The 25,135-nt window shown below is 39.6% G+C and overlaps 1 protein-coding gene across 4 annotated transcripts in view; it reads left to right on the plus strand.

The window, feature by feature from the left end:
* The window catches only part of foxp2 (forkhead box P2), a 97,641-nt gene extending 76,422 nt beyond the window's left edge, over window positions 1-21,219 (plus strand). For 3 of the 4 annotated variants that reach the window (XM_016265833.1, XM_016265847.1, XM_016265840.1), the window contains 9 exons: window positions 113-200; window positions 3,501-3,584; window positions 6,611-6,821; window positions 7,310-7,386; window positions 7,515-7,616; window positions 9,634-9,755; window positions 9,846-9,915; window positions 10,543-10,754; window positions 18,302-21,219. In XM_016265833.1, coding sequence (XP_016121319.1) covers window positions 113-200; window positions 3,501-3,584; window positions 6,611-6,821; window positions 7,310-7,386; window positions 7,515-7,616; window positions 9,634-9,755; window positions 9,846-9,915; window positions 10,543-10,754; window positions 18,302-18,446 — 1,111 coding nt within the window. In that variant the 3' untranslated portion in view covers window positions 18,447-21,219. The remainder of the gene's footprint in view (window positions 1-112; window positions 201-3,500; window positions 3,585-6,610; window positions 6,822-7,309; window positions 7,387-7,514; window positions 7,617-9,633; window positions 9,756-9,845; window positions 9,916-10,542; window positions 10,755-18,301) is intronic. The other variant, XM_016265854.1, reaches the window with a different exon arrangement.
* Window positions 21,220-25,135: the final 3,916 nt, after the last annotated feature.

The raw sequence follows: 25,135 nt of genomic DNA on the forward strand, positions 1-25,135 counted from the left end.
GTATGTGTGTGTGTGTCTGTGTGTGTGTGTGTGTGTGTGTGTGTGTGTGTGTGTGTGTGTGTGTGTGTGTGTGTGTGTTGGTTTCTCATCCGTTTCTCCTGTTCACCCACAGGCACCTTAACAGTGAACACGCTCTGGACGACAGGAGTACCGCCCAGTGCCGAGTACAGATGCAGGTGGTACAACAGCTAGAGATACAGGTACAGTAGACACAAGAATACAAGCATATATGCACTTAAAGAAAAAGTTCACCCAAAAATGACAGTTCTGGCATCATTTACTGAACCTCAAATGTCTATGACTTACTTTCTTCTGTGGAACACAAAAGAAAGTGTTTGAAAAATGTATTGATGCTTTGGTGTCCATACAATGAAAGTCAGTTTAGATCAGAGTTAGTTTGGACCCCATTGACTTTCATTGCATGGACCAAAACTTTTTTCAAATATCTTTTTTTCTTGTTTCACACAAGAAAATCATACAGGTTTAGAATAATATGAGGGTGAGTAAACGACAGAATTTATATTATTGGGTATGGAATATGGAATAGTATATGGAAAATGTTGTTCATTGTGACAAATTGGTTGTGACATTTGTAATTTGGATAAAAACATCTGCTAAATGAATAAATGTAAGCATTGGCAGGTTGCAAGTGGGACTGTCTGCTTATCCTGTGGCAGATAGTGAAAGTGTTCAGGAAAGGTGTTTGAAAACAATCATTATATAGATTTTAGTAATTCAGAGCTAGACTGGATTTTATGTATCAGAACTTGATTTGATTGTGAAAAGTAGGTTTTCAGTATCTGCATGTTTTGCTTGATTTTGATTTCATCATGTTGTCTTTAACACACACTTGTTCAACTTTAACTGCTTTTTTGCAGCATAACACCAAACATTTTGTTAATTAGCTTGTTGCCATAAAAAACTTAAAGCGCATAAAGTGTAAGAATGCACAAGGGACACCTTGAGCAAATCCATCCCAACAAAGGTGAAAACCATCACAGGCCTTTATAATTGAATCATGGTTTGTGCTTATTTTCTATCCCATCCAATTAATATGCGCGCATCTGGGCTGGACTGTGTTAATTAAATACACTTTGCACCTGAAGGAACCTCTAAAGAGAGCCACTATTTTCAGTAGCTGGAGCATGACCTTATTAAGGTGTCATGCTGGCGAGATAATGAGAGCAGTGATTGAGGGATGCTATTACTCAGCGCTGCGGCCATCTCTCCCGCCAGTTAACGCTCTGTCCTTTGCCTCACACCTTCTGGTGCATCATGGGATGCGGCACACAGGGTTAAAATCCATCTTTCTTCTGTTCATTTCAAATAAATAACCAGTTTTGCTTGCAGAATAATTGCGGCCTGTGCTTATTTTTTTTATCTAAATCTAGCGGTTCCCTTGTGTTTACACACGCAAAGAGGTGCCTCGCCTTTGTGGTGCCGATTGCTTTCTGACCGTGGCTCCTCTAAGCTTTTGTGATGCCCATCTGAATGCAAGCCAAGCGTTCCCCTCAACCTTTAAAGGTTTTTACGCTCGGCGAAACCCTCCCTATTTATTTGTTGGACTCTTGAAACAGAACAATGAATAATTCTTGTTTATATGTAAAATAACAGACGGACATCGTGATTTCTCCCTTGACTTGTTCTCTTGTTCGCTGATACCACAAATTCGGCGTGCTTACACTGTGACCAATTACAGCAGAGCTGCTGTTTTCTGTCCTTCTGGGCTTTTTTTCCCCCACTCTTTTTGGCATTTTTGTATTTTTTTTTGTCCTCCGTCAGTGGTAATGAGGCCCGGTTCAGAGCTCGAATGCCGGCTCACCGGCGGAGTTCAAGGCGGTGCGCTGTGCGGGCCGGTCCCTGTCACTCTCTGTGAGTTAGATTGATGATAACAGATCGCCGGGGCACTAACTGGACCTCGGAGGACCCGGTAGGAGGAAGGGAGGCGGGACCGACTGGCACTCTGTTTGCGGGACCCCTTCACCTCTCAGCAGCTGCTAGATCCAGTCCAGCCCTAACAGTGTCCACAGGACTTTGAGTCGCCGACCAGGACACTCTAATTTATGGCCTGAGTAGCTTGTTACTGTCAGAGCTTTGCTGACCTAAATTCCGCTATTGACAAAAAGATGAAGTGCTATTTGTTTTCCGTGACCTCCGAGCACCACCTTCAGCTCTCCATCACCGCACCACAAGGAATGGTTCTCTTATCTTTGCTTTAATCTACCTCTCTCTCGCTCTCAGTGGTTCTCAACTGGTTTTGCTTCAGAACCCAAGGACAAACTGCTTCTTCTTGTTTAAAAGTAACAAAAATCCTCAAAATCATACATAAATGGGAATCACTTTGCAGTAAGGTTGTATACCTACATTTTTTACATGAAGGAATACTTTTCTGCCATTTATTCATCTTGGTTTATGTGAATTTCCACTGTCTTAAGTGTCAATTTTTCAAAATTGAGATTTATATATCATCTGAAAGCTGAATAAATAAGCTTTCCATTGATGTGTGGTTTGATAGGATAGGACAATATTTGGCCGAGATACAACTATTTGAAAATCTGGAATCTGAGGGTGCAAAAAAATCTAAATATTGAGCAAATCACCTTTAAAGTTGTCCAAATGAAGTTCTTAGCAATGCATATTAATAATCAAAAATTAAGTTTTGATATATTTACAGTAGGAAATAAAAAAAAAAAACTTAATGGAACATGATCTTTACTTAATATCCTAATGATTTTTGGCATAAAAGAAAAATCTATAATTTTGACCCATACAATGTATTTTTGGCTATTGCTACAAATATACCCCAGCGACTTAAGACTGGTTTTGTGGTCCAGGGTCACATATATTTTAAACTTTAAGTTTAAGAATTAATATTCACCTAGATTAATACATGCTGTAAATACATTTATTTAATTGTTAGTTCATGATGCCCAATTCATTATAATAAGGTTCTATATGGTAACATTTATTAATGCAATTTGTTTATATTGCAAAGAACTATATAGGCCATGAAATATGCAAAATTAGTGACGACAAAATTCAACATTTCGTTTAAATGCATAAAATGGACAAATGTTGTATATTACCAACTGACAGGTGTATTTGCTCTGAAATAGTTAGAAGATATATGATGTGTTTTCCTCTCCTTTTTGAAAGTTGATGTTTAGCCTGTTTATTGTTCTATCCTTACTCCACTCAAGTGTATGGTTAATTGCAATTTTTATTTGCATTTAGCATTGCTGTTTTGCAGCTGTCCATGACCCCATTGGAAAAGACCTCTAGCTGTTTTTTGGGTCACGACCCACCGGTTGAGAACCACTGCTTTATGTCTGTCTTTGAGGCAAGCTTAAGGAAGCCGGTCTGGCCGTATGTAGGATTTATTACAAGCAGACAAGCTTGATAACAAGATGTATTACTGTGGTAGTCTGGGGAAAATCACTCATTTCTAAAACCGGTCTGTTTTCTTTTTTCTCTCTCTCCCTCCATCTTTCCGCTAACAGCTTTCTAAAGAGCGTGAGCGTCTTCAGGCGATGATGGCACACTTGCACATGAGGCCCTCAGAGCCCAAACCATCACCAAAACCGGTGAGTGCATATTGGTACGCGTACAGTAAACAGGACTCGGATGGTAAATGAGCTCTCTAAACACGGCTGGAGGATGAGAGGAGAATGGGATTTGTAATGCCTGCTTTCTTGGGACCCTATCAGGACCAAGAGAGCATTAAATCATACACCCGATCACAGCCAAAAACGCAGAGCCATTACACTCTGATGGCTTTAGCACAGCAAACAACCTGTTGGCCGGTAAAAGATGTTTAGCGCTGCCACCGCAGGCGCACTTAAAGTAGGGGGAAGACATTTCGTTTCAGAAAACAAACAGTTTGAAATGATAGCTGGAAACTGCAAGAAGATGATCTGTGAAGAAATAACCAGTAATCTGTAAACATTCAGAGATATAGCTGTGTATTTGGAGAAAAATGGAGCAATATATGAAAATGGCCCATCCGTCTCGATCGATTTTGTAGACAAAAAAACATCAGATTTCACCCAAAGCATTAATCAAATACAAAAGACATAGAATGTTGTGCTGGAAATTAAAGTGTTTACAAAAGAGAGCAGGCTGTAATAAATATTATTTATTAGCTATTCAATATTTTGCGGAGGAAAACATTGTTAGCGTGTTGCCACCGCTTAGCAAGTAGCTAATTTCACCAGCATAATTTTTTTCTCATCACCTCCCACCGTATAAAGCAGATAATCACAAGACAGAATAATTATCCTGTAAATCCATCAGGAATCGACTGCTCACCTCTGTCGATTTATTATTCAGGATTTTTTTTTTCCTGTTTCATCCTCAGAACTCCAGCAGCTCGGTGAAATCGACTCTAATAAAAAACCGTTCAGCCTATAATCCACGACCGCATATGAATGAATAATATTAATGAAGTATTACATTACATAAACCGTACATGAAAGGACTGCTAATTGCATTTGATGATGAACAATTAATGGTGAGTTCTTAAATAATCAGTGAGGGTCTGGGGGGGGGGTTCGGCTAATTTTTTGTCTTTGTGCAAGTGTCGGGCACACGCAAATGCTTTAATGTTATCGGTTTCGCAGTTACCAAAGAGAACACGTGTCTCCTCCCCACAAAACAGGGATGTTACAGATAATATGGCGGTACTTTAACACCCTTGTACACACAGGGCTGACAGAGAACCGTCCCACACATTTGATAAATATTAACAGTGCGAATTTATTAGCATGACAAAATGAGCACCGGCAAACCCTCAACAGCTATCAGTAGCCCAACACAAGGTGCTGGTACACTGTTATACGACCCCATTTAAACTCTGAATGGCACTTCATTAAATGTTACCTTTTGGCCATGCCATGGATGGCTGAAAATCAAAGTTACCAAGGCTGCTAGTCCTGAATAATGAGGGGCTCTTTTTTCCCAACCCCTTCCCTTTCTCTCAGCCAACCTTGAATATATATTCAGATGAGCAGCAGTAGTAAAAGGCTGATCCCTGTGTCTCATTCACTCCTGCTCAGTTAAGCTTTAATAAATTCCATTTTGCAAACACCGGATTGTATGCCTGCAAACATGTTATGCTTGTTGCCATAACCAGGTGAGGAAAGAGGAGGAAAATCTTGTCTTAACATTTTAAATATACATGCAGAACACACTCTATCTGTTTCCCCGCTCACTCACTACTGATAGGATTTATTATGAAGTGCTTTTTTGCAGTGTTTGACAGTGTATCAAAACCTTTTTAGATGAGTAGTGTGTAATTACAGGCTGATGTGGTGGTTTGGCCGCAATGAGAAAGATATTAAGAGAGACAGTCCTCAAATCTGGTGCCGTGACCCGGCCCCTGACGAATTATACAATGTATTATACACATCAAAATGCATTTTTGCAAGCAAGGACAAAGATGGGAATACAAATGACAATACATTAGAACAAAAACCTTATTTGTCTCTCATATAACAAAGCTAGTTTTTGTTTTAGCATAAATCACACAATCACAATCAAGTTTGTGGGGGGTGTTGTAACAGTAATAAAAAAGATTTAGTTTTTTTGTTTTGTTTTGTCAACATATGTGGTATGTTTTGAAATGAAACAGAATATTTGTTGTATAAAATGTCAGATTTTATTTTTAATTATGTGCAACTAAGAAGTATTCATAATAAGACCAGGAAGTAATAGAGGTCAATTTTGATTTCATATTGACATTAAGACACAAGTATTTACTTAGCATGTGATGTAATGTCAACAACATAACCATTTACCCTTTTGCTAAGATGTCCCTCTGGTAGATCACTCGTCTTTGTCATTAATTTCCTTTCAAGGTCTTAGTTCCAGTCGTTACCCAGGATACAACATTCCCCTAGAGGAGTCATTGATTTCTTGCAAAGTGGTATAGCGCTTGCCACTCTCTGTTATCTCATTATCATTAATGTTATCTCTCGGCATTATCTCATTATCATTAAGCGGCGCTGTAATTGTCTATAGAGCAGCCGCCTGAGAATAGCCAGCTTGACATTTCATTGTATTTATCAACACGTGACACAAACGATTGTTGATGTCCAACCGGCGGTCTTTTTTAATTCCGACAGCACCGGAACTCCACTTGCCTATTCACAGTTAAGGCAATTTGGTTTGAAAATAATGATGTCATTACCATTCGAAGGAATTAACAGCGAGACTAAAGGTCAGGGTGGAATTTTCCACACGTGTGAAGTTGGGACACAAAAAAAAGTAGAGGATAAGTGCATATCGGAAAAAAAAATCTGACTCCGTGTTTGGGTGGTAAGATGGGAAGAGAGCGAGATGGATCACTAGCGAGGCACCAGGTTATGGCAGGAAGCCAGGTGTTCTTCTCACCGTGTGTGTGTTTTGCATCCAGTGAGCTCTTATGGGATAGAGATGGGCCAGGATAACTCACAGCCTGATCATTAGATCATCTTTAACAGCGTGCTCTAATTAGAAATCTTATAATACAATTTCATCCTGTAATTAGGGCAGATTGGCTGCTTCCTCCTTTGCTTATTAGGGGAAACACAGCTGTACAAATGAGCCAGCACCCTCTCTCTCTCTTCTACAGCTGAATCTCGTCTCCAGTGTCACCATGTCAAAGAATCTCCCGTCTGTCTCACCCCCCACCTTACCTCAGACGCCCACCACGCCCACCGCTCCAGTCACACCCCTTTCCCAGATGCCCCAGGTGCCCAACGTTCTCAGTCCCGCCAACGTGCCCTGCATGGGCGCCATGCGCAGACACCACACCGACAAATACTCCATGCCCTTGTCCTCAGGTTTGTAGAATCTTTTTTTGTTCGCTCTTTATGCAAATTAGGCTCAAATCAAATCATCAATATTCAATGCATTTTAATTACAGGCAAATATAAAATGATGCAATATTCAAGAAGGCGGTGCATGTAAAAACATCTTGTTTGATGTTTATATTTACTGGTCTTCCGCAAGTGTTGGAGCAGTGCGGAAGGCATGAATTATTCAAACACACACAAAATATCAATGCGGCCTCTAAATTCATGAGCGTGTTAATGTTTAAGATTTCTCCTGAGAGAGATTAATTAAAAATGTATTTAGTTGGACATGTAAAATGCTGATTTGAAGTGTCCCCCCCACCCCCCAACTCGCCTCCCATTTTAATTTGATAAAATCCTGAATGAATTCCTGGCGGAGACACGTTTAGCAATTATCCCAGGTGGCGACACTTGGGTTTATTTTTTTATTTTTTTATTTATCTGCTTACCATTTCTTTATTTATTTTTCTCCGCAGAGATCGCCCCAAACTACGAGTTTTACAAGAACGCCGACGTCAGGCCGCCATTTACTTATGCAACCCTCATCAGGCAGGTGAGTGGGAAATAAATTAGCTTTAGCCTGATTAGATTGTAATTAATTGCTGCTTGAATTAAATCTGGGTGAGAGCGCCTCGATGCACTCCTGTTTGTAACGAGACGCTTAATGGCATCTCATCGCAGGGTATCATGGAGTCAGGTGACATGCAGCTAACGCTCAACGAAATCTACAGCTGGTTCACTCGCACCTTCGCCTACTTCAGACGCAACGCCGCCACCTGGAAGGTAACATGCTACGGAGGCCTGCGAGGGACGTGGGCCAATTAACGGCAATCGCCCCTCTTTGTAAACTGCCTCCTGAAAAGGACGAATTCTCTCTTTATCTCGCTCGCTCTCTCTGTGACAAGTGAAAGAATAATTCAGCCTCTAATATCGTTTTCTAATTTGGTGCAATTAATAACCGAGTCTGGACGGGGAGGTGTGTGCTCTGATGCGCTAATTACTAACCAGCCACTCAATCATCAGCACCTTTTGTTAGACGTGGCGTATTACTGCTTTCTCAGTGTCTCCTTTTCATTTTTTCCTCCCTCCCCACCCTGCATATTATTGGTTAATTAATTTGAAAGATGGCTGTTTGCCTTGTAGACGCGCTCCGTTACATCCCCTTTCTTGTTGTTGTTGATGTCGGCCGAGGCTTCGTACACACTATAACTCATGCAGTGAGACAAAAAGCAAAGGAGAACAAGACAAATGGAGAGAGAGGTTAAGACCCACTTGGCTCTAAAGCACTAATGCCCCTGTCATCCAGGAAACACTTTATTTCCCAGTACAAAAGGCCTCATTTGTATCACTGTCCCAACAAATACATTGTCAGTCGGGGATAAAAAGAAAAGGAGGATACAATAAAACCCATTCTCTATTTTTAGACAGGAGAGCGCGGTGCGTGTCGATAAGATACACAGCCGTTTTTCCCTTTCTGTTTTAACTCAGACGCAGGTCCTCTCAAAGGTTTCTCCGGCTCTCATCAGCATGCGAAGCATTTCCCAGCACTAGATTTAGCAAAGTGAATTAATTTGGATTTGGCTTGCTAATGATGCTGGTGTATGATTACAGCTCCACAAGGGTGTGCAATAGCTCCCCGTACAGATACATGCTGGGTCACGACTCATTTACTGTCGGAGCGTGTGTTTGGAGATGCACGGATGAGCGTTTTTAGGCATTTTATGGCCTTGTAGCCACATATGCATCCCTTTTTCCAGCTCTCTTTACTTCTGTCCTTATCAACTCAATATTTTAATCTGGTCCCAACTGGAACAAAGAGGCAAAGCAGGGGCTTTCGGCATATTCGGGTCCCTCCTTCTACAATAGCGGAGCAGGAATTTCCATTCGGAGCCTCCCTGCTCTTTTGTGAGGGCCCAGACAGGGCCGGCTGGTGACGGGCTTGTCATTTGATTAACAGAGAGAATTTTAAAAAAAGGAATGAAAGGTGATTTAATATCTGTGCTTGGTCTCATCAGCTCAGCTTGGGGATCGAGCTCTCAGCCCCGCCAGCTTATTAGTTATAACTATATAGCATGCATAATAAAACTGCTCATTTGCTCATTAATATTAAAATTATCATATTCAGAGCCATGGGCATTAAGATCAATCAAATCCTGGGATTTTCAGGTCAGATGCAAGATCTGCTTATGAGGGGGTTTTTTTATATTCCTCTCTCTCCCTTTTCTTAAAGCAAAAAAAAAAAAAAACACCCACCCCTCAAATAAAACATGAAAAAAAGTAATATGAGCAAAGGTTATTATTTGGCTTCTTTGCTACGTTTTAATTAGATTTTTTTATGGCGACGTACAAGACTCGCCATATTTCTTTATTTTTCATTCATGCTTCTTGATTATGAAAGAGTGTTTATGGGTCATTTTGATGAATTGAATAAATATATTTTTGAAATTTTAATTGGTGCTAGATTTTTTTTCCCTTTTAATTTCTAAACCTCAAACATCTACATTTCCTAATTATTATGGAGTTTAATTTTTAAATAACTGCCATAATTTAGTTTTAATCTCCCATAACATGTTACAACAACAGTAGTGTTCAGCAGATGATAAGCTGTGATATTATTGGTTAATATTTTACCCACCTATGCTGCCTTGATTACACCAGCAGAAAGCTTTAAAAAAATAAAACTTTTTAGTTTTTTTGTTTTTTTTATATAAAATGCACTGAAAATCATGCACACTAATGCATTTATTGAAGTAAATGTACTCATTATATATTATATTTTTTATATATGTATGTTTAACAGAACGCAGTGCGACACAACCTCAGCCTGCACAAGTGTTTTGTCCGGGTGGAGAACGTGAAGGGCGCAGTGTGGACCGTGGATGAAATGGAATATCAGAAACGCAGATCTCAGAAGATAACAGGGTACACACAAACACACTATAAATGTTTTTCAGATGCTGTTACAGTCAGATTAATAGTAATATACTTCAACATTTGTGTTGTTGTGTTCAGGAGCCCGACGCTGGTCAAGAACCTGCCATCCAGTCTGGGTTATGGGGCGGCTCTCAACGCCAGCTTACAGGTAACGTGTGTGTGTGTGTGTGTATGTGTGAGGTTGGCACAGGCAGTGAGAGTCTAGAAGGACACCATGTGGTAGAGGCAGGAATCCTTCTCTGCCAGCCTGGCCTCAGCTTGATAGCAGCCTGTGCAAATGCGAGGGCATAATCATTAATATTTATCCAAACTGTCATAAATGATTTGGCTTCGCCGTGTCGGCCAGCGAGGTGCTCGTGGCAAAAACTTTAAAATTTAATTACTGTATATAACTTTAATGTGCAGGAGGCAAAAATGTCAAGAGTCTTTTTTTTTTTTCTTTGACTGTTTTGAGGTAAAGTTTTGGATGGTTTCATTATCGTGTGGATGCTCAGGCTTTCTTTATTCACTGTTCATTTGAGGCCTGTCTTGTAAGGTGAAGAGATTGTTTTTGCAACTTCGAAACTTTCCCGTTGTTTTTCTTTTCCTGCCACTTTGTGGCAGTTCTCATCTGTTTTTATCGTACTGATTCTTCAGCAATAATTCGGAAGTAACTCAATAAAAAAGAGGAGATAATCTCGAACGAGCTGTAAGCCGTGTGCTATGACATGCCGACTGCTGAAAAGGCTTGAAAATGCTTGAGTATAACTATTCCCTCTCTCTCGTTCTCTCATAGGCTGCGTTGGCGGAGACCTCTTTGCCGTTGCTGGGTAATCCATGCTTGATGAATAGCGCGTCAGGAATGATGGGGGCGAGTCCTCCAGGACTGATGAGCGGCAGCCCAACCGGCCTATTACACGTCACCACGCATGAAGGTCTCAACGGCACACTAGATCACCTGGACACTAACGGACACAGCAGTCCCGGATACTCCCCACACACCCAACTGTGAGTTCACACACACTATATGTGCATTTAGACATAAAACAGCACATTTAAAGTCTATACTGATTTACAAAATATTCAGCAGGGCTTGATTTCATCCAACAGGATTCGATTGGATCATGAAATGTGGGCTATAATTTTATTGTCTAATATTACTAATATCATTAATATTAATGCAAAATTTTTATTTTTTATGAGCAGTTTCATCAGCGTGTTGTATATGTGGTCAATTGTTTGTGTTTAAGATCCTAAAATAATTTATTATAAAAATAACACAGAATAATTATTATTATTATTTATCAAAAATATTATAGTTATTTTTAGCACTGATTCTGCAGTGGTATGAGTATTCAAAAGGTTCCTAAATTATGTTTAAATTAAATTCACTCATTCCTAAATTACCTTTAAAATTCAATTCACTCAACTGACTAAACTTACTCATTGTTTATCAAGTTTCACACGTTATGGAAATAAAATGGGTTTCAAACTGCTCATTTACCTTAAATTGTGAGGGATGATGTGCATTTATTATAGTTTAGCAATAATAAAATAAAATTATTATTAATATTATTTATTTAAAAATATTTACCTTAAATGTTAAGGGATGATGTTTGGAAGTTATAGCAAAAAAACGGAATAATAAAATAATTAGCAATAATAAAATTATTAATGTGTTATTTAAAAAAATTAATTATTATTTTATTTTTTTCAGGTATTTAGCATTGAACCAGCAGTAGTATGAATATTCACAAGGTTCCTAAATGACATTTAAATTACACATGCATACAAAAAAAAAGAATAATCTAGACCTGAAGGTTAAGTGTACATTTGGTTCTTGGATTACAGCTCTTACCTATAAATAGGTAAGAAGTGAAGGCTGCCGTAATTATAGATTCTCTTGTAATTACCCCACTGTCCGCATCGCAGAGGTTTAAATGTTATATTTTATGCAAGACCGTTCCTATTAATATTTAGCAGCTAACTCTATCATTAATTACTTAAAAATCTTTGCCTTTCCATCCGTTTTAATGGCTCACAGAGAGAAAGAAGGAGACAGAGAGAGAGCACAAGCTGATGAAAGATTAATGTGGTGCCGGTCGGAGGAATGGTGATATAGAACATGTGCTCGCCCTAATCAGTGATGTCACTCATGCTGGATGGCTGTGTTTACTGAGCCAAAGATAGTAGCATGAGCGTTAAGGGCAGCGGGAAGTGTGTCGCATGCCGTCAGACCTGCACACACACACATTTCATGCATTTTCATGCACAGAGTTTGCTAACGCTAACCCAAAGACCCCATTAGCTAAAAAACACACTGCACGCTCTGAAAATGTGTGTTAATAGGCGTGTGTTTGGTTCAGAAGTGGGACAGTAGTGTGAAATGGGCCAAATCTGAGATCCAGACAGAATCCCTGTGTATTCACTCCCTCAGGTTCTTAACTTTTAATAATGCACAGTTAAGTCTGGTGTTTCTAGACCCCCCTCTCTCTCTTTCTGCCTGTCCGTCTGTCATATTTTCTCTCTTTCTGGCTGAAGCGTTAAGACATAAATGCTCAATAAAAGTGAAATCTCTGTTACATGACCTCTGCATGCCCAAAATGGAAGAAATATGTTTTGCAAGTGGCTTTTTCTGGGCTGCATTTTAATAATGAAGAGGACAGCATATTCACATTTTGTCTCCTAAGAAACAGAACAATTAGACTAACCTTCCTCTGAACATGTTGTTTTAATGGCATCAGTCAGACTATATGTGTATGTATTTTGTTTGGTGGAGAAAATGTAATAGTTTGCAAGCAAAATGTAAAGATAATCTGATTGAAATTGAATATTGACATTTTTATTTTTTAAATTCACTTTTTATGAAGTCAATTATCAATGGATAAAATTAAGTAAAATTAACATTTTCTCATTATTTAAATATATATTGCTGCAACTGACTGAATCAAGCATTCCAGAGAACCGTGTAATACAATTTTTAAACATTATTATGCCCACACACTTGCACAAACATACTTGAAATTGGTAGTGTTTGCAGTCATAGTTGTTTTGGACAAGGGAAACTTCTTTACTCAAGACTCCGGCTCCAGATTTTCTCATGCCAGCCACTCATTAAACACAAAATGACTCATCTTGACATCTTAATACAGTGGAGAAGGGACGGCAAGGACTAATCATTTCTCTCTTCCTCTCTCTTTCCTCCTCCAACCTCACAAGTATGCCGCTGATTTATAATTAATGCAAATGAAAGCTGTAAGCCATGCTTCTTCACATTAGGAGTAAAGGCCTGTGTCGAGCTTAATGGCCAGTGGAACGTCGGACCGACCGGGATCGTTTGTCTCGCCGTAATATCTTTAAGTATATCTGTTTGTTATTGTACAATAAATGTAGCCAGCGGAACGTTAGGTGAGCGTTGACGGTCAACGGTGTCTTTTATAGCCTCATCAAACATTATTATGACAAAATCGATGTTTACTAATATTATAGCTTCAGTTTTATGGCTGTAGTGGCAGTGAAATGTACAAACGAATAAAAAAATATGGCGAATTACAATGACAAAAATCTTTTTTTATTCACAGGTGAACATACTAACTATATATTACGTTTTGATGCCAAAATAGATTGTAGCATCATTGTTATGGCTAAGATTGCAGAGAAATTATGAGAATGAACAATTTACATAAATAAAAAATAAATAAAAAACTTAAGTAAAAGTAAAACTATGACGAAAGAACTTAAGTAATGAACAGAAAATGAAGACAAAAGGGCCTTTCGCACTGCAGGAACCTTTTCGTAGTACCAGAACTAATTGTGGAACTACCCACTTTTTGGCATTTTCGCACCACCGGAACTGGGTGCGATTTTAGTACCGGACTGCCTTTTTCGAGAACCAAATTAGCTCCTACTCCGGAGCAGGGTCTAACCAGCACAACTGGTACTACCCGTGACGTAAGTAGATTTTGATTGGCCAAACGCGTACGAAAACACCCTCACCCGCCATGATTTAAAACGCTGTTTAAACATACTGTAAACATTGTGTCAACTTATTTCGCAAGTATGGAGAACAGTGATCGATGGACGGACGCTGAAGTGCAGGAACTTTTGAACATTTATGCAATGGAGGAAATCCAGTTGGAATTCGAAGGAACAAAACGTCCTCCATCCTCCTGTTGTTAACGTTGTTCTTGGCCCTGTCCCAAATGGAACACTTCATGTGCACTTGCGGTCTTACAATGGCCGCCGCGTGTCCGTTAAGTCCACGAGACTGTAGGGTGTCTCATTCGTCATTTTAGCGTTCAGAAAGGTGCTTGCGAGCGGCCTCTTTGTGGCCATTATGCGCCCTCGATCCGCACTTCTTCTGAGCCCGCACTGGGGCGAGCTCCGCAGCATACTTCTACCTGACAGTCAAAGCGCCATTACGTCACGAAAGGGGAAGACCCACGAGGGTTTAGGGTGCCATTTGGGACAGGGCCCTTCTTTGTTTCCGTTGTTGAACACCACTCACAAATGACGTCGCTGTCGACTGGCTTACGTCACTTCCTAGTACACACTGTCGGTGCGATAGAAACCCTTTAAATGGTACTGGGAAATAGTTCATGCAAAATCGTCCCGGGACTTTAGTACTGTACATTTAGTTCTGGAACTAAAGCGGTGCGAAAGGCCCTAAATTAAAATCACAAAAACTTCTGCAATCGCAGGTGAATATACCAACAAGAGCAAGGCATGATGGCATATTCTCACCCAAAATTACATCGTTTGAAGACTAAAACTTGATCATTTGTTGCTACTTAATATCCTTAAGTGTATATCAGTTTGTTATTGTGTGATAAATGTGGCGGGCAGAAAGTTACACTATTTTTTGATGGCAAAATAGATGTCTGTTAATATTTTAGCATCATTATTATGTCTAAAACTGCAAGAAGGAACTTTAGTAATGAGCAGTGACAGTCAAAAACGTCTTTTATAGCACCATTTTGTTACAATGACAAAATAGATGATTGTGAACATTATACCAATGTTTTTATGGCTAATATGCCAGTTAAATGATGAGAACGAGAGGAAATTACAATAACGAATTCCATAAATTATGAAAATTATATGAAAGTATTTCAAATTATTACAAAGAAAAAAGAACTAGTAATGGCCGATGGACATGCCAACAAGAGCATATCTTTACTTAAGATTACACTGTCTGACGACCAGACACCATTGTGCTTGAATTAATTGCTTTAATAAAGGAAGGAGGACTTTTTAATTCGCATTCACAGGTATTTCTTGAGGGTATGAAATATATCATTGTGGAGGTCTGGTGTAGTCGCCCCCTTTCTCTCCAGCGCACGTAGCCGAGAATAGGAGACAGAAACATCCTGCCGCTTCCACATCTGAATATTAATCTATTTTGCTATAAATATTAAAGTAATCTGTACCTTTTAAAATTCTTTTCATATTCAAAGTTCCCCGTGCCATTGATGAGCGCGACCCAGGAGAGAGCAGCCAGACACAGCCTAATACAGAGACTAGTTGATAAGGATTCCTCTCGTTCTCTTTCTCTCTCTCCAGTCCAGCGGGATTTCCTGATGCATCCGACGTGTCAGAAATAATTAGCTTTTGTCAGATTTATCATGGTAGCACAAACCTCTCTCCCTGCCAAGGGCTCAAGATCATGTTAAGCCTTGTTTGTGTATGACAGAGTTATTATTCTTGTTAGTAACCCTACTTCCGCCCTCTCTTCGGCATCTCGCCGCTCCTCACCAAACCGCTCCGTGTTTTTTCACCATTTTTTTACTCTACATTTATTGACAGTCGGTAAAGATATTCATCCATTTGGAGTTAAAAACATGGATCATGGTGTCCGAGGCAACTGGCAGTCTGAAGTTGATTAATGGTGGAGTCTAGCTGCAGGTTGTCTCCTCACTTGAGAAGTGCCACCACGGCCCCTGCATATTAACGAAGGCCTGCACTTTCTATTAACAAGATAAAAAAAAAAGCTCCACTTTCCCACCGCCCACCCAACAAATCTCTCTCCACTCACCACCCCCCCACCCCCCGCTCCAGGGGCGAGAGGATGAGAAATTCTCCATTATTTATAATGGGGCTGCAGCTACTCCTTTTTTCCCTTTTAAATAGCAGGTGCCATCAGTAAACTTCTCAGCGGCGAGCATATTTTACTGTCAACGGTTTCACGTTTCCACACATGCTTCATTAATCGGGGTTTAATTGCTGTTAATGCTTTTTTGAGACTTTAAAAACACCGACATCTTGAGTTAAAGGGGTCATATGATGTTGCTAAAAAGAACATTATTTTGTGTATTTGGTGTAATGAAATGTGTTTATGCGGTTTAAGGTTAAAAAAACACATTATTTTCCACATACTGTACATTATTGTTTCTCCTCTATGCCCCGCCTTTCTGAAACGCATCGATTTTTACAAAGCTCATCGGTCTGAAAAGCGAGGTGTGCTCTGATTGGCCAGCTATCCAGTGCGTTGTGATTGGCCGAATACCTCAAGCGTGGGACGGAAATGTTACGCCCTTACCATATTGTGTGATGCCCTGTCCGACCGGAGCGACGAGACAAAAACATTAAAACCCATTACAAACGAGGCATTTGTTGCATCCAGTGGGGACATAATTACTGATTATAATGACTTATACTGTCTTTTTACGCGTTGCGTTGCATCACGCCACGTAAACATAAAACCATGTCTGCATTTGTGATCGGAGAAATGACAAACAACAAGCGCTACTCTACACTGCTCAAAACTTGTGTTTGAATCGTCAGTGGCAAATTCTTTAAATATAAAAAACGTACTTACAGTCTGTGAGTCAGAACAGCCGGCATTGTAGTCTACTCTACCAGGATCAGTAAACAGTCCTCCATAAAATGCGCTGGACACATCTGAATATTTGGGTTGAACTGTTCTGGAACAGTGTTGTAAATACAACTTAACCACTGATTTCTAATCGTGTCCTCTTTTGGAAGCCAAAAACAAGGTAGTTTCGCTTTCACAACGAAACACGCGGTGGCCGGCTTGAGTGAGTGGCGACGGATGGGCTTGATTGAGCGGAGGCCGGCGGCTAGAGTGAGCGGAGGTGGGCGGGCTTGAGAACGGCGCAGCCGGCGGGCTTGCGGCAACCACATGTGACGACCCCGGGCTGGACTCCGCTTCGTCTACGGTGAAAGCCGATCCGGCGATCCACAGCTCAAAGTATTTCCTCAGCGACCAGCCCGGATCAGCTCTAGGGATGAAGAAGCGGATATCGTCCTCTTTTGGAAGGCCAAAGTAGTTTCGCTTTCACAACGGAACACACAAGCGCCTTCACGACATGGCGGCAGCAACAATACTACAGCGAGAATAAAAGTTACGCCTTATTTCTTTGCGTGAACATTTGGGCGGCGTTATGCAAATCTTCCCACATCGTGACGTAGACATGTGGGGGTGTGTTAGAACGAGCCGTTTTAGGTTGACTCTTAACTTTTATAAAGAATATCTCTTTGGATTTGAGATTTTAGTCTTTGCAACTTTACAGATCTTCTTTATGCACCAAGAGCTACTCCAAAAGAGAAAGGAAAAATTGAAATCGCATCATATGACCCCTTTAAAGGTGTCTCCGGTGCAGTGTTGAATGCGTGTATCTAATGTTTTTTGCATGTTTGATGAGTTAGTTTTTACACTTTTCTTATTTCATTACAGATTTGTAATTAGATCTTAGATTTGCTTTTCTATAGACTACGGAGCTTATTGGTACTTATTTTGACAGCTTCCTGGGATACTTGATTCTGATTGGTCAATCGCTGCATTTTGCAGTCAAATGTTTTTGTTGTAATGATGGCTCAACTAAATACTGGCAACCCCGTTTCTGTATAGCTGTGCTACTTTTATGTCTCTTTCTTCTCATTTAATAATATCATTTTAACTTAAATCATATTTAATGTCCATTTATTTATTTACTAAGTAATAAGTGTGATAATGTGTAGTTGGATTTTCATTATTGCAAAATAAATCTCTTTAATGCTCATATAATGTCCTGAATATCCTGTTTGTTTGTTTGCTTATTTATTTATTATTACACTACCATGCAAAAGTTCAGGGACAGTAAGAAATTGAAAGAAATTAATACTTTTATTCAGAAAAGACATTAAATTAATCAAAAGTGACTGTAAAGCAAAGACTAAAATCTAAATGCTGTTCTTTTGAACTTTCTATTCATCAAAGAAACCTGAAAAAAAATGTATCTCAGTTTCCACGAAAATATTAAGCAGCATCTGTTTTCAGCATTGATTATAAATAATGTATCTTAAGCACCAATTCGGCATATTAGAATGATTTCTGAAGGATCTGGAGCAATGATGCTGAAAACTCAGCTTTGCATCACAGGAATAAATGACACTTTTGAATATTTTGAAAATAGAAACAGTTATTTCAAATTGTATTATTTCATAGTATTAGTTTTTACTGTATTTTAGATTAAATAAATGCAGCATTGATGTAATCTTTAACATATTTGACCAGACCTCCTTCTAAATTTTGGATAATTTTTTCACTTACACAGGCCTCCAATTCACGTCAAGGAGGAGCCACTTAACATGGATGACGAGGACTGTCCGATGTCATTGGTGACAACAGCCAATCACAGTCCTGAGCTGGATGAGGACCGAGAGCTTGAGGAGGGCAACCTATCGGAGGACCTGGAATGACTATTTTGCCCCACCCCTCCGCCGGCGCTCTGCCCCTTTCAGGCCCCACCCCTCAACTAATCCACAACCACCGCAAACGCAGAAAGACTGGACACAGCAGGCAGGAGTATTTATTTAGCATGCATCTGGAGACTGGCCCAAAGAAAATCTATAGCGCAGATCTTTAGGGACCACAGATGGACAGACATGAGACGTCTGCTTTTTAAAAACAAACATAAAAGGAAGAACAAAAGGACAAGATTTCGTTCGAATCAGCTCGGCCACCTCACACAACGAACACAAGGCTCACGGACCGAAAAAAGACAGAAGTGAAACGGGAGCAAGCCAGCGGCCACATATACTGCCAAAAAAAGTTTTAAGTTTGTGAATATCCAAGCCACAGTAGTCGTCGGTGTTAGATTGCAATTGCTGGTTCAATTCAAGTTGTTGTTATTTTTTGCACATGAGTAGTATCAAAAATTAGTGTCACTGTCTGTATGTCGACAATTTTAAAAAGGGAAAAAAAAAATTTTTTTATTGTTAATTTTTTTCTCCCCATCATTGTTGTTTCGTTCTTCCCGCGACTTAGCTTACGTTCATTTCGAGTCATGTTTGCGGCACCACCAACTGTAAATGGCATTTCTTAAAATCACATCAATAACACAACCAAGGTATCAAGACTGTTGCAGCCATCCAAAAAAAGTACACAAATAGGTCTCGAGTCTCACTAGCTCCGTTTCTGCTGAAAACGTGAAATGTGATTCAGTCGCAACTGCTGCGAGCACCACGCTGAAAGGAAAAACACGAAAGAAAAAGATGCGTTTCTACATATTCTTCTAGTCTCTTTATCTCCTTTATTCTAAAGCTTTGTCTACCTGCAAAGAGTCACAGGCAACAGCTAGAAACCAAAGCCAACACTATCAACGGCCAATAGCTTAGACAGAAGCCGCCAGACTCTTTGGTCAGTCTTCTGTGACTTTAACTAGTACAAAGAGAAGATTTCTTTCCACTAACTACCTTCGAATAACCTCTGGGATTGTCTCCTTTAGCCCTGTACAAAGATAAAAAGATTTTGATGTAATTTGATCGACAGACACAGCACTCGCTCTGGCCTCGTGATGTCGGTCGACCCTGAATAAAATGGGAAGACCTCGATTCAGCGACCGTCGTGTGGTCCGGGTAAAGCAAGAGAGCAGCTATAAATGGATCATGACCAAAATAACCATTTGTGGAAGTGCAGAAAACATTACTTTTGTATTCTTTTGTTTATTATGATTTGCGTAAGCCATCTTGTCATCGTTTTTACTAGTGAAATGTTCTGTTCATTGTGACTGTCCAACGTGTCATGTCTTATATCCGTCAGTTTCTTCAGAGCCGAAACCGAAAATATAGTAACCAAACTTTAAGATATCTAGTGAAGCCAAAAAATTCATGATTTCAAGTCGATATGAAATGATGTGGCTTGGTTATATTGTAAAAGCAAACAACAGAGCCATGACAGGAAGAGGACGAATCCTTTTCCAGCTGACGTTTGCTTTGCTCCATTGATTCAGACTCATTGTATAATTCATGGCTATATAGACACAGCTCGTGTTGGATCATGGGAAGGTATGTGGTTAGATCATGTATGGTGTATAAGTAGCAACCGTTTATTTGAGGTGAAACGCTTTTATGGAAAAGTGGTTGTTGCTTTAAAGTTTGTTTCTGTTTTCAGTCAAACCAAAGTTATACAGATTTCTGCCTCGTCTTATACAGCGGATGGAGATGAAAATAACGCAAAGCCTGTTTCTTTTTCTTCTCTCTCTTTCTTTGATAGTTCTCTAATGCAGAAACCCCATTTGAAACGGATAACTGCTTTGTGTTGTAACCAATAATGTCAAAGTTTGTCTCTGTGTGTGTGTGAAACATACTGTGCAGTTGTTCCCGTTTCGTGCCAAACCGAAGGGTTGGCTGCTAGTTTTAGCACAAACACACTCTCTTTCTCACACACACACACACACACACACACACACACACACACTAATAAGTCAACGAAGCTGGATCCAGGAACAAAGCGTGTCCCTTATCCTTTGCTGGAGTCAGCAAATTGACTTGAAGATGACATTCATAATAATTTTATGGCACCAAATATAAGGACGCAGCGTCTTTGAATAAGAAGATACAAAAAGGGTTTTCCCACTTGTCCAAAAAAGGCTTCTACCTCTTCACAACGCGAAAAAATGGCGAATTGTTAGAATGCCACCGATACATTTTTCCGCCCAATTCACGCAGGACGTCGCCAAAAGCGCCAGTTTACATTCCCTAAGGCAGATGTGGAAGGTTTGCATTGAACTAGTTTGTCCTCAGACATTTGTAGAATGAATATGTAAAAAATACCTGTAAGGGGATATTGTGTTATTAAAAAAATGCATGTCTAAAATTCATTCGGTGGACTGGAAATAAGAATGAATAAACACGTATAATAAAACGTCAGGATGATGATGTTGATGGACTAAGTGCATAAAGTGCGCATACCTCAGCTATACTGTTTCCGGGAGGAGATGATGATGATGATGATTATGATTATGATGATGATCGACAAAAGAAACTCTCAGCCACAGAATGCATATTACCTGTAGAGTTTGCATGGGTTTTGTAAAAACATTTAAAAAAATGTTTAAAATAGTTGCTTGCACATAATACCAGAAGAACCTCCAGATCGGCAGTCTCCTCCAATAGATTTTAGGATTGTCTGGGTTTGTTTCTGGGGTGATTTTGTCTGTATTTTGATAATTGTGCATATTATGTAAAAAGATACAAAAAAAAATGTTGGTGGACCCACGAATTTACCAGACATTTTTTTTTCTAAGCTAAAAAGATCAGTGGGTTTTTTTTTTCCTCCTGAATTTCATGAATTTTTACTGTTCTCTCATTGCTTGCTAAGAATAGCAAACCTGCTTTTCCTGCATCTGCGTTGCGTAGCTGTAAGGCTTTTCCTAATGTGTGTATTTATTGCTTGTACCTCTGTGCATACGTTCTGAAGCATTACGTCTGGCAGTTGAGTCATGTATCCTTTCTAATAACTATCATTCTCCGGGAATATGATCCCCTATGTATACAGTAAATTGGGACTGTAGCAAAAAAACATGTTTATGTAATTGGTGAAAACCTTTTGGTTGTTTTTGTCTTTTCGTTTGGTTTTGTTTCCTTCTAATCGAGACTCCTTTTTGATACTTTTCATTACCGTGTACTGTGTCCATATGTTACGGATTTCTGCGAGAGTAGAGGTCACGATTGAGAACTGTACGGCCGTTATTATTTTCTGTATTCATGGCTTTTCACTGCTGAATAAAATAAAGGACCAAAACTAGGATTTGAAAAGCAACTGTCTACCTCCAACATCAGGGAGTTCTTACTTTTTTGTACACATATATCTTTTATTCTACAAAGACGCAGCCTGTGGAAATGGGGCTGCATTATGCTTTTATGCAACGTGGAGGAATTCGTCGCAGGAACTTAAAAACAGCTCGGAAAAGAGATGTGGGGGGAAAAAAAACAATAAAACTTTAATAGCCGACTTACACGGCTTTGTTCCGGCTCTCGGCACCTTGGGTGTTGTTTAGACGAGGAGAGGAGCCGGAGGCCCCCGTGCAGCCAGAGGTGCGCGTGATGGACGCGGCCCGTGTTCTCCGCCGTCGCCTTTGATCTGAGGAGAGCGTGGCCCGGCGCAACTTACTTGAAAAGGCTATTTGGAATGCAGTCGGGCCTTCTGTGGTGGAAACGGCTCTTCTTGCGTATTTGCTATGTTTTTGGCCCCCAGCTGACCTGCAGCATGTGTTTACTTGAACGCTGAAAGCAAGGCGTGAGGGAGCGGTTTATTTCCCAGAAATAATGCACAGCGCCTGGGTGTCTGTATATAGCCGAGTCGCTGAGATCCTTTATTAGTAACTTTCTACACATTGTAACCAAACAGGATTTAAATAATAATTTCAGACCGATGTTTCAACCTACAGATGTCGTAGGCTACTTTAAATGGTCTCTACATTTTAAGTGACTAGGTGCTTCACGATGCCATAGAAGAACCTTTTTGTCTAAATGGTTCCATTAAGAACCTTTAACATCTGAAGAACCTTTCTGTTTCACAAAAGGTTCTTTGTGGCGAAAGATGGTTCTTCAGATTATAAAAAGGTAAGAAAGAGATGGTTCTTTAAAGAACCTTTGACTGAATGGTTCTTTCTGGACCCAAAAATGGTTCTTCTATGGCATCGCTTGAAGAACCTTTTGAAGCACCTTTATTTTTAAGAGTGGAGAAAGGAATCTTAAAGGAATAGTAAATGCAAAAAATAAGATTTGCTGAACATTTACTCACCCTCAGGCCATCCAAGATGTAGATGAGTTTGTTTGTTCATAGTAACATATTTGTAGATATTCAGCATTAAATCACTTGCTCACCAATGGATCCTCTGCAGTGAATGGGTGCCGTCAGAATGAGAGTCCAAACAGCTAATAAAAACATCACAAACATCTTGTGAAGCGAAAAGCTGCATGTTTGCAAGAAACAAATCCATCAAGGCATTTTAATTTAAACCTTTGCTTCTGGCCAAACTACGAATCCTCTATTCATAATATTGCTTTCTTCAATGAAAAAGTCCATCCCCTGCTGTCCTCTCACATCAAAATCCACCAAAATATTTATTAAGAACCGTTTTGGCCGGTTTGCACTTGTAAACAATGCTTAATCTGTGCATGTTTCTCTCCTGATTCAGACAAGATTACTTTTTTAATGGTCAAAGCAATTGTATAAATAAAGGACTCTTTTAGTTGGAAACAACATTTGAAGTTAAAAATGTCGTGATGGATTTGCTTACTACCAACACACAGACGTCACCTTGCTTCACAAGATGTTAACTGGTGGACTGGAGTGTTGTGGATTACTTGAGGATTATTATGAGGTTTTTATTAGCTGTTTGGACTCTCATTCTGACGGCACCCATTCACTGCAGAGGATCCATTGGTGAGCAAGTGATGTAAGGATACATCTGTTCTGATAATATAGATGTAGATATCTCATCTACATCTTGGATGGCCTAAGCGTGAGTTAATTTTCAGCAAATTTTCATTTTTTGGTGAACTATTCCTTTAACATTAAAAAAAAATGCACTGTACCTTTATGTGTGTTAAACGATCTTATTTCTTATCCTGGATTTACTCTGATCAAACAAATGAACCCTTTTCCCAAGGAAACGGCACGTTTTTCTCCGGGTCAGCACAGACAGATGTGATTTAACCTCATTTCTGCCTTTGAAATTGAAATGCGTTGACCACAAATTTGCAATAAAATTGTAAAAGGTGCGTAAAAAATAGTAAAAGCAAACTTGTCAAAGTCATGAGCAGGTGCTCGGGCAGGCTGTGATTGAACCCAAGTCCCTGGTGTGACCCGGCGCTCATTTTCATGCATAACAGTTTTATCTTGACTGATGGTCCGCTCCGTCAGTGGCCTTTTACTCAGAAGGGATTCAACTTTACCACAAAGACCGAGCTAACAAGCCCCTGAGAATCCATCTTTTAGCAGGTCCTCCACTGGTTACTGAGAAGAATTTGGATTTTTGTTTTTAGGTTTCACCCAATCAAAACGTCGGCAGTTACTCCGGCAGTTTCCGCAGCACGCTACCTCTCAGGACACTATTCATCCATGCTTTTTATGCACTTGGAAGTGTTTGTGAATTCAAGTGAGGGATGGCATACGACGTGCAACAAGGGCCACTGTGTACCACACAACATCAGCGCGAGCGCAGACATTAAAGTGTGAGCCACATTACAGACCCCTCTTTCAAAGGCCATGAAATAATAATGGCTTGTGGTTAGAGGTATCCGTGAGTCACATTCGCTGCTTTTCATAAAGTGGAGTTATTTACAGAGCAATGAATAAAAGAATGGGATAGTGGTGCAAGCTTTTTCCACATGAACTGAGAGAGCTGAAATAGGTCAGCATACATTTTGTTCTTCAGGTTGAGGTCTCACATTCACTAATGTCCTAGTCTACTAATGAAAATAGCATGTACTCCTTATTGATTTAAAGGACTGTTCAGGGTTTAACAGAAGTCAAAAAATATTAATTAGCAAGGAAAATAATCTAAAATTGTCCATTAGTTTACATAAAAAAATAGTGCTAATAAATCAAGGTTAAAAATAAAAATACTCTTAAAAATAAAGGTTCTTTATTTGCATCTATGGTTCCATGAAGAACCTTTAACATCCATTGAACACTCTCAATGCACAAAAGGTGTTTTATAGTGTAAAATGGTTCTTTAGATTGTTCTTCACACTAAAAAAATTTAGAATAAGAAATTTAGAATAAGAACTGTTAACTGAAATGTTCTTTAGGGAATTCAAAATGGTTCTTCTCCTGTGAAACCCCCCCTTTTGGAACTTTTATTTTTAAGAATAAAACACTTGCAATTGAAGTTTATGGGATGGGACATTTTGCAGTGTTTATAAGCATAAAAGTAAGCTGATATATGTTTTTTTATTATAATACAAGCTTTAAGTTGTCTTAAGTGGTACTATTTTTCTAGGCGGATGAACATGCAAGTGACTGTGAAAAGGTTTTCTTGTGCACATCATAGCAACACACAACTTTTCATGCTACAAGATGTTAATCGATGGACTGGAGTCGTGTTGTGGGTTATTGTGATGTTTTTATCAGCTGTTTGGACTCTCATTCTGACGGC

This window comes from Sinocyclocheilus grahami, unplaced genomic scaffold, assembly GCF_001515645.1.
Source record: "Sinocyclocheilus grahami isolate Dianchi unplaced genomic scaffold, SAMN03320097.WGS_v1.1 scaffold33.1, whole genome shotgun sequence".
NCBI lineage: Eukaryota > Metazoa > Chordata > Actinopteri > Cypriniformes > Cyprinidae > Sinocyclocheilus > Sinocyclocheilus grahami.